Raw genomic sequence first — 14,085 nt, forward strand, 5'->3', positions numbered from 1 at the left:
TGTATGGTTGCAGTTAAGATGTTAGCTGGGGCTACCAACATCTAAAGACTTGATAGGTTGGGACATGGATGTAACACGACTTATTCACATGGCCCTCAGCAGGAACCTCAGTTCATCACCAAGTGAGTTTCCTTTTTGTTGTCACAACAGGAAAGCTGCCTGCCTCCAAAGTAAGTGATCCAAAGAGAGAGAAAAATAGGAACCACTTTGTAACTTCACCTCAGTAGGTACACTCTTAGCACTACTGATCATCCATAATCCCAATACTTGGGAGGCTTGGGAAGGAGGATTCTTAAGTTCAAAGTCAGCCTGGGCTACAGAGCAAGACCCTTCTCAAGGGAAAAAAAAAAAAAATAAGTATTCAGATGCTTGTGATCCCAGCAGTAAAGAGGCAAAGAAAGGAAAATCAGGAGTTCAGTGTGAGTTCACAGATGGAAACGGAGTGACTAGCATAGAAAATGAGTTTTGCTGTCATCTAGGGTGTCTGTGGCTTGGATTCAAATTTATTCCTAACAATAAACTTCCATCGTAGGTTTGAAGGTACAAGAACAACTAGATGCTATGCTCCTCTATCTGGGGCATACAAAGATGGCTAAAATAGATATTCAACTTTTAGTAGCTCAACCTAAAAGAATTTTAAAGCCTCTGAAGTTGGGGAACAAGTAATCAATCTTGACTTTCAAAAAGGGAATAAAAGGTAGACTTTACATACTATATTCAGTGGAGGATTAGCTTTCTTTGGGGGGGTATTTAAACAATTTTTATTAGATATTTTCTTCATTTACAATTCAAATGCTATCCCTAAAGTCCCCTATACCCTCCCCCTGCCCTGCTCCCCAACCCACCCACTCCTGCTTCATGGACCTGGCATTCCCCTATACTGGGGCATATAAAGTTTGCGAAACCAAGGGCCTCTCTTCCCAGTGATGGCTGACTAGGCCATCTTCTGCTACATATGCAGCTAGAGACACGATCTCAGGGGGTACTGGTAAGTTCATATTGCTGTTCCTCCTATAGAGTTGCAGACCCCTTTAGCTCTTGGGTACTTTCTCTAGCTCCTCCATTGAGGGCCCCGAGTTCCATCCAATAGATGACTGTGAGCATCCACTTCTGTGTTTGCCAGGCACTAGCATAGCCTCATAAGAGACAGCTATATCAGGGTCATGTCAGCAAAATCTTGCTGGCATATGCAATAGTGTCTGCATTTGGTGGCTGATTATGGGATGGATTCCCGGGTGGGGCAGCCTCTGCATGGTCCTTCCTTCCATCTCAGCTCCAAACTTTGTCTCTGTAACTCCTTACATGGGTATTTTGTTGCCCATTCTAAGGAGGGACAAAGTATCCACACTTTGGTATTCCTTCTTCTTGAGTTTCATGTGCTTTGCAAATTGTATTTTGGGTATTCTAAGTTACTGGGCTAATATCCACTTATTAGTGAGTGCATATCATGTGTGTTCTTTTGTGATTGGGTTTCCTCACTCAGGATGATATCCTCAGATCCATCCATTTGCCTAAGAATTTCATAAATTCATTGTTTTTAATAGCTGTGTAGTTCTCTATTGTGTAAATGTAACACATTTTCTGTATCCGTTCCTCTGTTGAGGGACATCTGGGTTCTTTCCAGTTTCTGGCTATTATAAATAAGGCTGCTATGAACATGGTGGAGCATGTGTCCTTATTACCAGTTGTAGCATCTTCTGGATATATGCCCAGGAGAGGTATTGCTGGAGGAGGATTAGCTTTCGATCCTGAAAAAGTTTAAGAAGATAATTTGTGATCCTTTAAGAAAGTTACTATCACAACAAGTTCACAAAATTGGAGGCAGTGACCTCATCTTATTTCCTTACACCAACCAAGTTCTTAGAGTACTCAGACTTGGAAAATTAAAACAACATGTCTGCATTTCACCAAGGCATTGGGCATTGATCCTGCTAGAAAAATAGGAGGACTGCAACGAGTTGGGTGACTGCATTGATGGTAATGGGTTGTTTGTTTGTTTGTTTTGAATACATACCTACATAAAGTAAAACCAGTTTCTGCCAGTCACAGTCCTGATGGAATGCAGTTGGGTCGTCTGTTTGAGGTCTTCCCATGCTGCCAGTTCCCCCAAGGAGTTTTGAATTCATCAGAAACTGTTCAGGGGAAATGTATATTTCCATGTTTCTATGTTGCTTCAGACTCTTGGCATAATTCATTGTCTTGAACCTAAGGGTCGTCAGCTGAGTAATACCCTCAGCTCTTGGAGGCTATTCAATTCTTGGCCAGGTAGCTATATCACAATATCTCAGTTTCTGTAAAGCCATCAAGAAGCCTGGCTCTGTCTAGACTGCTAAGGTGGAACATGAATGGCATGACCTATTAAGAAAATTACTTTCCATTCCCTTTGTCATGTACTGTTGGTTAGAAGTAAGTCCCAGGTTTCGGACTTAAAAGAAAGTCACACATGCATCACTGGAGGTCACTTTAAGGAGTGTCTGTCACATTAGTTGAATGATCAACTATAAAGCACCTGTGGACATGAAGGACATATTCAGGTAGCAGATGGAAGAATCATTTTCAACAGTTTTGTCAGTAACACAAAACATATAGTAAGTAAAGATGATAGAATCACCCAGAACCTGAGAGCCTAGAATCGTAGCCATATGTTAGCCTGATAGAACAGATCTGTTAAGATCTTGCTTAGTGGTAGACAAGACCCAACAGACCCCCCTTCTTTTGGGAGAGACAGGATCTAACTATATAATTCTGGCAAATCTCAAAGTTTAATCCTACCTCAGCCTTTGTATGAAGCTCACCTAAATAGCTGTTTTCAGTTGCCTTCAGAACAGCAGTCCCAAGCAGATATTTCAAGGTAATGAGAGGTTGAGAAAGCACTCCCATTCTGGAGACAAGTGCTTCATCCTACCCCATTCTGCTTCCCTTAACTGTGAAGAAGCTGATAAATCAGGATAGATTGATGTTGGTGTATGTGGTTTTATGTGAGCCTTCTGTGAGATTCAAAATACTGTAGTATTATCCAAGAAAGTCTTGTTATTATGCATTTAATAAGACCTTGTGCTGGTAGCTACCAGAGGCATCCTCACCAACATGCATACCTGTAATCCCAGCATCCTCATTAAGATGCAGAAAACAGGGTGAGCAAGATGGCTCAGTGGGTAAGAGTTAAAGGTCCTGAGTTCAAATCCCAACAACCACATAGAGGCTCACAACCACCCGTAATGAGATCTGACACCCTCTTCTGGTGTGTCTGAAGTCAGCTACAGTGTACTTATGTATAATAAATAAATCTTTGGGCCAGAGCAAGCAGAGACTGAGAGAGCAAAGTTGACCCAAGCAAGCAGGGGTCCTAAAAATTGCAATTCCCAACAACCACATGAAGGCTCACAACCATCTGTATAGCTACAGTGTGCTCACATACATAAAATAAATAAGTCTTTATAAGAAAAAAAAGATGCAGAAAACAAAGTCATACACACCCATAATCCCAGCACCCAGGAGACCAAAGAAGCAGGACTGCAAGTCCAAGGCCAGTCTAGGCTATGTGGAAGCCCCTATATCAAAAAAAATAATAAAGTAAGGCAAAAGAGAACTAGATAGACAGTCATATGTTGACCTCTGGCAACAGCCATCTGTACATTCATCAACCAAAACTTGTTAAGGATCCTTTCCTTTTCTTTCTTTTGGTTAGAAATGATATGATTTTTATCCCAAGTATGTATACAGAGGGCTTCGAATGCACACTGCTATGCTAGAAATTCCTGCTCTGTCCAGAACTGCTCCTCTCCAGGCTGAGTCCTACACATAGCATTTGAGCCCTCTGTATAGTGTGATATTTTCCTCTTAGCCCTTCTGAGACAATAGGAATGTTTCATGAGGATGGAATGAGACAACATTTGAGTACCAAGTTCTTCTTTTAGGAACCTCATCTGTGTGTACCTTGCAGACTTTTGAAGAGTGCATTTGAGTTAAGAGCGAGCATGGAGTAAGATGTCTGGCTTGAGTTAGAAAGCACCTGTGTGAGTGTGGATTTCCCATGTGCTGTTCCTGTAGTCAGCATAGTGCAGTGGAGACATGTACTATGCTGGCTACAGTGTCACATGCATGTGGAGGATAATCTTACAACACACAGGGCTAAAGTGGCTTTGAGCCTGAGTCCTTCCTGCTGGCTTCTGGAGACTTACCTGGAGGTGAGTCATACTCAGCCCAATTATGAATGTGCAACATGCAGGTCACACTTCTGGGCCCTCAAATAAATGGTCAACTTACATCATTACAACTCCTTAAAGTGGAAAATATTAACATTCTTCTTTGCTGGGGGAGGGAACTAAACCATAGAGAGCCCAAGTAACTGTTCCAAGTTCACACAGAGGGTTCTGTAGCAGCAATGCTGGTTCCCGGGCCTGGGCTTCCCCTCACCACGGTACCCTGGTGCCTTTAGAGACCAGCATGTTTGGCAAGGTTGAAAAGATGAAGCACTTACTTTGAGAGTGGATCCTTGGCTTAGATATTGACATGAACTAAACTCTGCGATGTGTAGCAAGGCTAGAAGATCAGGGAACAATGCCAAGTACAGGGCAGATGAGATAAAAGTCCCATGTATAAGGTGGGTTGTCAGTGTGTTATTGTTGGTTTGGTTTGGTTTTGAGACATATACCTGCCTGTACTGGAACTCACTATGTAGACCAGGCTGGCCTTGAACTGACAGAGACCAGCCTGCCTCTGTCTCCTAAGTGCAGTGCTGGGCTTAAAGGTGTGTGCCACCATGCCAAACTATCTATTGTTTTGTTTTTGTTTTTAATTTGCACATTTCTTCTGACCTTGATTAAGCTATTAACAGTTGCTTATTACAAATCGCTATAGTTTGGATCTGGAATGGACCCTAACAGTCTGTGTATTAAAGGCTTGGTCCTTGGCTTGTTGTTACTGGGAAGTACTAGAATGTTGAAGAGGTAGGGCTGGTTTAGTGGGGTCTTACCTACCCTTGACCTTGAAGGGGTTGTCAGTTTCTTTTCTAATCTTAGCCATAAGGTAATAGTTTATTCTACCAGGTGTTCCCAGTCTTGATATAATTGATGCTTTGGTGTCACAGGCCCAAAAGCAAGATGACATGCCATGGACCAGAAGCTCCAAAACAATGAACTAACATAAATATTTCCTTTTAAGGTCTTTTGCTATAGTAACAGAAAGTTAACACTTGGCTGATTAATATATTTAGTTAATTCCAGTCAAAGTAGTTTTTTTTTTAAATGAGAAGAAAACTGCATTATATGTATCTTTTTTATTTCTACCCTGTCTGTTGTTGTTGTTATAGAATTTTATATTGTATCCCAGGATGAACTAGAGTAAATATGTAGCCTGGGCTGCCTCAGCTTCGTAGCAGTCCTCTGCCTCAGCCTCCCAGGTACTATCATTCAAAGTTCCAAGAACTTGGACGTCAAGCAAAACTTAGGCCATTTCTCTACTTTATGTCACATAGAAGTTTTGTTGAAAAGCATGTTTAAAACTGTCTCAAGTGGGATCCAGGAGGAAGAGCACTTCTCAAAGTCCATAATGCATATGACAAAGCCAAAACGAGGCAGTGAGGGAAAGTCTAACATCTGAGAATTCAGCATCTTAAGGTTCCCTACATCTCTGACATCTAGGAGCCACACCATGACAGTGTAAATGTAGGGCTACCCAGCATCCTGTTTGGGTTGTCTGGGTGAATTTTGGAAGCCTGTAACAACTTTTTGAGCCACATGGGGACCCTAGTAATTGAGAACTACACACTCAGCCTTGACATTCAATGGGCAAATCTCAGTTGCACTTCTGCAATGAGCATCCACATGCCTCCATAACATGACACGCTTGACTCTAAATTCATGTTGTTGAACACATACACACAATAATACTTTCCCATTTTATGTGTGGTAGTATGGGGTAGGAGTATGCAACATATTTTCATTTATTTATTTGTTCATTTGTGCGTGTGTGTGTGTGTGTGTGTGTGTGTGTGTGCTCGAGCATGCGCGCGCACATAGAGGCACACATGTGGCACAGCTTACATGAGGAGGTCTAAGAATAACTTTGCTCTTGCTCTCAATCCTGTTGAAGCAGGTTTCCCCTTATTTCTGCTGTTCCACCACACTTGACTAGCATGTAAGTGAGTCTTTGGGTGGTGTGCCTGCCTTTCTATCCCTGACCTCTCTGCATGAAAGCTGTGACTGTAACTACATGAGTCCCAGGAATCAAGCTTGGGTTGTCAGGCTTGCACAGCTAGCACCTTTACCCAGTGCACCATCCCCCCTCGTTTCAGTTTACTTTCACTCCAGTAACCACCCAATAAAAGACTTAAGTAAGACCAGAAGCCCTGAGATAATCCAGAGGCAAACCAGTGATGGGCCATCTTGGGCCCTAGAGGAAAACATTCCATGTCCAAGGTTGGCTTTTAAAATGGCTTTGGTTCTTTTCATCAATTTTCTTTAAGTAACAAGAAAAGTAAACCTCTAATTTTTTTAGTGAGCAAAAACGTCATATGAATCCTATTATCTATAGAACTCAGCATCTTGGTGGACTATCTGCTTTTTGCAAGGTAAAGGTAGCTGTGAGTAAGCCAGTAATATGACGGGCCTGCTAGTTTATGCATAGTTTCAGACATTAAGCTTGATCTTACTGTAAAACTGGGACCAGTGGATAAGTGCAACACCTTACAAGAAGAGGCTGCTTCATACTACCCTAGCTGGGAGTCTATTGAAAGGTAGATTTTTATTAAAGCCACATTGCTATGCCTATTCCTTTCCATTGTGTGATTTAGAAACTACCATCTGCTGGTGTTTTGTGTTGACGCTGGAACCCATGTTTGATGCCCTCCTTCAAACAAGGAGTGTCTCTATGTACACTAGTTGAGGACATTCAGCCATTTCCAATTTGGGGGAGGGATCATCTAGACCCTACTCAGAAATAATAAATAGTAAAAAAAGCTGCCACCCCAAATGAGGAAGATAGATTTAGGTCTGCAATGGGAAGCTGTGTGCATTCGGAGTCTGGGGAGGGTTACAAAAAGAAGTCTAACTGAGATGAGAGGCAAGCCCTGAGAAACCTTCTTGCATATAAACTCATTTCCAGGAGCTTTCAGGAAAACATCAACCCATAGTGTGAAGAGTTGAGAAATTAATTATTGGCTGAAAGTTTAGAAAGTAGTATCAAGAATTCCTAAAATGATTGGATTTTCTAATAGATCTTCACTTTGTGTGTTTTCTGAGGTCTAATATATACTTTGAGTGAAACACACAGTTAAGAAGCTATGATTTTTATGTGCCTGTTTTATAGACCTTTGATAATAATATACCCATCACAAGCTACCTTTCCCACTCTAAGCCATTAGGGCACCATTTTGCAATGACACGTGCCCCAGCTTACTTTAAGGAGATTACATTTAATAGCAAGAGGTCTTGTCTCTCAGTGACATAGATTGGCTAATATACTCCTTCATATTAAAGAGAAGAAAACTCAGGTTCCAGATAAGACCAATGAACTCATTCTTAAATGTCATTTAAGAGTCAGGAAAGAAAATCCTTTGGTGATGTGAGGGACATTCAAGTACAGCCTTATTGCAATGAACTCCAATGTCCAAAAACTGTTCTTATTTTGTACTTGTACCACAATAAGAGCCAAGATATTAAGCTCTACTAAAAACAAAACAAAGACTTTATCAATTTATGTTCATTTAAAAAACTAATAGTGATATATTATTTTAAATATCATACAGTTAATATATTTGCAGTTATTTAAAATTTATATTGAGAAAAACGTTATGTATTTTCAGTATTGCTGTAGACAAACATCAACATAAGACTATTCAATTGATTGTTGTTTTATATCAAACAAATTTTATAATACTAATTTTTATTGTTACAATATTTTATAAATTTTAAAGAATATGATAAAAAATGAAAGGTATTGAAGGTTTTGAGGCGGGGGGCTCTCCGGGAGGAGTTGGGGTACAAAAGGGAAAGAAGAATGTAATGTAAGTCTATTACTCAATATATGTTTTTAAACATTAACAAATTCAGATAAATTGAAATTATGTATCTTTTCTCATCATAATTCAATAAAACTTAAATCAAAGGGGGAAAAAAGAGTCAGGAAAGACAGGTCTCTCCATAGCCAATCCATAGCTAGATCTAGGATCCACCTAACACATAGGTTGGAAGAGTTACCTCTTGGAATAAGGTAACACCTGGAAACCTCTTCCTTCTGATACCTTCTGATGCAGAAGGTTGATATACTAAGGTGCTGGGCTTTTGACAGTGAGGCTCATGCATTTGATAAACCGTCCTAAATAAAGCTTCCAGGCAAGGTGATGTCTACATGATCTCAGCAAGCCAAAGACTAAACACATAGAAACAGAAGGGAAACTGCGTAGCTTTTCTTTTGCTGACAAACATTGGTGTCTGTTTCAGCATGGATCCCATCGGTGAACACTGTTGAGCTTCATCCTAAACACTGTGCACAGGGAGAGTAGGGTTATTAAAAAGAAAAATAACCAGCACATCATTGTATTGTTTTGTACAGATTTAAACCCGATGAAGCAACAGAATTCTTTCCTTCTAGCTCTTAAAGTCTAGGAGCCCAGGTCTTGCACGGTGGTTTCTTCCAAGGTCTCTCTCCTTAAAGTGCAGATAGCTATCTATCACCTTCTTGTGTCTTCATTTGGTTCTCCCTCTGTATCTGGATTTTTTTTTTTTATATGCATATGGGTGGTACATGTGTGTGGTGTATTTACATGTGTGGTGAGTGATATGCATAGCCATACATACACACTAAAGCCAGAGGAAGATACTGGGTGAGCTGCTTCTCAATCCGTCTTATTCCTCAAAGCCTACAGTACATTAAAGATAGTAAGCACTCCTTAATGCCTGCGTTTGTGTGCTGGGTTGTTTTTTAATTGTAGGCTATATAAGCATATACACTCACAATGGAACATATATATATGTTTTTATGTTTTAGGTCCTCCTGGCCCCAGAGGTCCAAAAGGTGACAGAGGATCTCAGGGACCACCTGGTCTAACTGGCAACAAGGGACAGAAAGGAGAGAAGGGAGAGCCTGGTCCACCTGGCCCTGCGGGTGAGAGGGGCACAATTGGACCAGTCGGCCCTCCTGGAGAGCGTGGCAGCAAAGGATCCAAAGGCTCACAGGGTCCCAAAGGATCTCGTGGGTCCCCAGGGAAGCCTGGCCCTCAAGGACCTAGTGGGGACCCAGGACCACCAGGTCCACCAGGCAAGGATGGACTCCCTGGCCCTCAGGGCCCTCCTGGCTTCCAGGGACTACAGGGCACTGTGGGTGAGCCTGGAGTACCTGGACCTCGGGGGCTACCAGGCTTGCCAGGGGTGCCAGGCATGCCTGGGCCTAAGGGACCACCTGGCCCTCCAGGCCCCTCAGGAGCAATGGAGCCATTGGCTCTGCAGAATGAACCAACCCCAGCATCAGAGGTCAACGGTAAGTGCAAATGGTCCTTCTCAGCCAGAGTTGTGGAGGACTAAGGCAGTGTGTCAGCTTGGCTAAACCAGCCCCCAGGAGTCCCCTACTACACAAAACAGCAGGGACCCTGTGTGTCCCTCTGGATGCCTCAGTGCTGCCACTCAGGACCCTGTGTTCCTGCTTAGACATTATCAGGTCTCTACTCATTTAGATGAGCCAGGCCTTCAGAAGACCCCTGTACCCCAAATACTTCCTTCAAGATATTCTACACTGGCTGTTCCCTTCATCTTTCTTCTTTCTCCTTAGAAAGAGACCATTTTATCAGTTAACTCCACCAGTATGCAGATAGGGTTTCTGTGGCAGAGTCCACATTCTGGTTTTGCTTACGAAGCTGTTGTGGTGCCTTTCTGTCTCTTTGACAGACAGTCTTTTGCAAAACTATACTAGTTAGGAGCCAAGAGCGTGGGTCCCTCATGCTGGTCCATGAGCCAGACTTTGGTTCTGAAGTGTACTTATTTACAACCTCCAGCTGATCCAAGCTGACAGTGTATCAGGACCCACCCCACTTTCTTTTTTCTGTCATCATAAAGCCTAGCCCAACCCAGTCCCACCTTTCTTCACTGTGTGGTGTTCACTGCTGTGTGCTGTACAGTCCACATCTTAGAACATCTGCCTGGTTCTACACAGGGACACCCCATTGGCATGCAAGTGGTACAAGGCTGTCACTTTGATATCTTAGACACAGCTGAGGAAATGCAGACTTCCTTCTGTGTTTTTTAAATCAACACTTAAAACTTTACATTCCTAGGATGTCCGCCTCGCTGGAAGAACTTCACAGATAAATGCTACTATTTTTCATTGGAAAAAGAAATTTTTGAAGATGCTAAGCTTTTCTGTGAAGACAAATCTTCCCATCTTGTTTTCATAAACTCAAGAGAAGAACAGGTATGATATGTCAGCTGCACACTTGGTTGGAGAAAACTATAATTTAGAGATAAGTTATACTTGGAAATTGCATGCCTTTGAGAGAGTCAAAGAGATCAAAAATTCATGGTCTCATAGACAAAGGAAGGCTGCAATTTGCATGGGCTTTATCCAGGTATGAGAGTATATGAATGAATTCAAAATTTATAAGGTGGAAGCAACCTAAAACAAACCTAAAGCAACTGTAACTCACAGAGGAGACTCATTCAAATTCTAAGGGCAGAGAAAATATTTGCCACATGAGTTTTACAAATACAAAAAGCTAGTATCTGGAAATCCCCCCGCCCCCGCACCTTTTTATTTTTTATTTTTATTACATATTTTCTTTATTTACATTTCAAATTTTATCCCCTTTCCTGGTTTCCCTTCTGAAAACCTCCTCCCCCCTCCGCCCTCCCCCTGCTCACCAACCTACCCATTCCTACTTCTTGGTCCTAGCATTCCCCTACACTGGGGCATCAAGCCTTCATAGGACCAAGGGCCTCTCCTGCCACTGATGACTGACAAGGCCATCCTCTGCTACATATGGAGCTGGAGCCATGGGTCCCTTGATGTGTACTCTTTGATTGGTGGTTTAGTCCCTGGGAGCTCTGGGGGTACTGGTTGGTTCCTATTGTTGTTTCTCCTATAGGGCTGCAAACCCCTTTAGCTCCTTGCCTAGCTCCTCCATTGGGGACTCTGTGCTCAGTCTAGTGGTTGGCTAAAAGCATCCACCTCTGTATTTGTCAGTCTCTGGCAGAACCTCTCAGGAGAGAGCTATATCAGGCTCCTAATGTAGCCTGTGTATCTGCTGTTACTTTCCTTGGGTACAGAGATGACACATCAGACAAAGTTCTTTGAACTGAATTTTTGTCCCTAGGTACCTGTATGTTTTAGAGCTGGTTAGGACTAATTTTCACTGAAGCAGCTGTCACAAATAATTCAGTCTCCTAAATTCCAATGTGTGGGCAGGATGGATAAGCAGTCTTTTGAAAAAAGGAAGTTTTGCCTTCCGTTCAGTGCCAGCACCGGGCCACCTTGGGCCCAACCTCGGCAGGGCAGTCCCGCACTCTCCAAAGGACTCTCCACCCACAGGCGCCCTAGCAAGCCCAGGATCTTAGGATCACTGGTGAGTGGAATACAACATCTATTCCAACAGAACCAGGGATACCTAGGGAAAGGTGGAGCACAGACAAAGGAATCCACCCGATCAGTGGCTCAGGTTCCTTCCAGTCAGCACTGGTCTACCTTGGTTTAGAACACACCAGACAGCCCCACTGTCCCCAGAGGAGGTACCACTTCCAGGTACTCTAACACCCCCAGGATATTAGGATCCCAGGATCCCAGGAGCTTGGTCACACCGGACTCTCAGAGTCTCAAACGAAGCTTGACTGCTAAGAACTCTAACATACCCAGAATCTCAAGATCACAGGATCCCAGAATCACAGGATCACAAAGAAAGCTGGGCTCTGAGGAGTTCTGACTCAACTGGAATTACAGGAAGGACAGGCTCTGATCAGATATATCAAGGACAGGGAGCACTTGAGATAATCAGATGGTGGGAGGCAAGCATAAGAACAGAAGCAACAGAAACCAAGGTTTCTTGTCATCATCAGAACCAAACTCTCCCACCATACCAAGTCCTGGATACACCATCACACCAGAAAAGCAAGATATGGATCTAAAGGCACTCCTTATGATGATAATGGAGGAATTTAAGAAGGAAATAAATGACTCCCTTAAAGAAATAGAGTAGAAAATATCCAATCAGGTGAAAGAATTGAACAAAACCATCCTGGATCTAAAAATGGAAGTAGAAACAATAAAGAAATAACAAAGGGAGACAACTCTGGAAATAGAAAACCTAGGAAAGAAGTCAGGAGCCATAGATGCAAGCATAACAAACAGAATGCAAGAGATGGAAGAGAGAATCTCAGATGCAGAAGATTCCATAGAAAACATCGACACAACAATCAAAGAAAATATGAAATGCAAAAAATGTCCTAACACAAAACATCCAGGAAATCCAGGACACAATGAGAAGAACAAACCTAAGGATAATAAGTATAGAAGAGGAGGAAGATTTCCAACTTAAAGGGCCAGTAAATATCTTCAACAAAATTATAGAAGAAAACTTCCTCAACCTAAAGAAAGAGATGCCTATGAACATACAAGAAGCCTACAGAAGTCCAAACAGTTTGGACCAGAAAAGAAATTCCTCCTGTCACATAATAAGTAAAACACCAAATACACAAAACAAAGAAAGAATATTAAAAGCAGTAAGGGAAAAAGGTCAAGTAACATAAAGAGGCAGGCCTATCAGAATTACACCTGACTTCTTCCCAGAGACTATAAAAGCCAGAAGATCCTGGGCAGATGTTATACAAACCCTAAGAGAGCACAAATGCCAGCCCAGGCTACTATACCAGCAAAACTCTCCATTACCATAGATGGAGAAACCAAAACATTCCATGACAAAACCAAATTTGCATAATATCTTTCTATAACTCTAGCCCTTCAAAGGATAATAAAGGGAAAACCTCAACACAAGGAGGGAAACTACACTCTAGAAAAAGCAAGAAAGTAATCTTTCAACAAACCCAAAAAAGAATAGCAACATGAACAAAATTCCAACTCTAACAACAAAACAGAATTTTCTAACAAAAATAATAGAAAGCAACAATATCCTTTTCCTTAAAATATCTCTTAATATCAATGGACTCAATTCCCTAATAAAAAGACATAGACTAACAAACTGGTTACAAACAGGACCAGTAGCCAACATCAAACTAAATGGAGGAAAACTGGAAGCAATCCCACTAAAATCAGGGACTAGACAAGGCTGCCTACTGTCTTCCTACCTATTCAATATACTACTTGAGGTCCTTGCCAGAGCAATTAGACAACAAAAGGAGATACAAATTGGAAAGGCAGAAGTCAACTATCACTATTTGAGATGATATGATAATATACCTAAGTGACCCACAAAATTCCACCAGAGAACTCCTAAACCTGATAAACAACTTCAGTGGAGTAGCTGAATACAAAATTAACTCAAACAAATCAGTGGCCTTTCTCTACACAAAGGATAAACAGGCTGAGAAAGAAATTAGGAAAACAACCCCCTTCAAAATAGTCACAAATAATATAAAATACCTTGGAGTGACTCTCTAACTAAGGAAATGAAATATCTGTAAGATAAGAACTTCAAGTCTCTGAAGAAAGAAAATTGAAGATCTCAGAAGATGGAAAGATCTCCCATGCTCATGGATTGGCAGGATTAATATAGTCTAAATGGCTATCCTGCTGAAAGCAATTTACATATTCAATGCAATCCCCATCAAAATTCCAACGCAATTCTTCACAGAGTTAGAAAGGGCAGTTTGCAAATTCATCTGGAATAACAAAAACCTAGGATAACAAAAACTATTCTCAACAATAAAAGAACCTCTGGTGGAATCACCTTGCCTGACCTCAAGCTGTACTACAGAGCAATTGTGATTAAAAACTGCATGGTACTGGTACAATGACAGACAGGTAGATCAATGGAATAGAATTGAAGATCCAGAAATGAACCCACACACACTTGAACTTTGGCAAAGGTGCTAAAACCATCCTTTGGAAAAAAAGACAGCATTTTCAACATATGGTGCTGGCACAACT

General features: G+C 41.7%; 1 protein-coding gene across 1 annotated transcript in view; it reads left to right on the forward strand.

Moving 5' to 3' along the window:
* The window catches only part of Colec12 (collectin subfamily member 12), a 173,079-nt gene that overhangs the window by 145,003 nt on the left and 13,991 nt on the right, over positions 1-14,085 (forward strand). The window contains exons 6-7 of the mRNA XM_029472146.1: positions 8,989-9,477; positions 10,268-10,404. Coding sequence (XP_029328006.1) covers positions 8,989-9,477; positions 10,268-10,404 — 626 coding nt within the window. The remainder of the gene's footprint in view (positions 1-8,988; positions 9,478-10,267; positions 10,405-14,085) is intronic.

Source organism: Mus caroli, chromosome 18, assembly GCF_900094665.2.
Source record: "Mus caroli chromosome 18, CAROLI_EIJ_v1.1, whole genome shotgun sequence".
In the NCBI taxonomy this organism is placed as follows: Eukaryota; Metazoa; Chordata; class Mammalia; order Rodentia; family Muridae; genus Mus; species Mus caroli.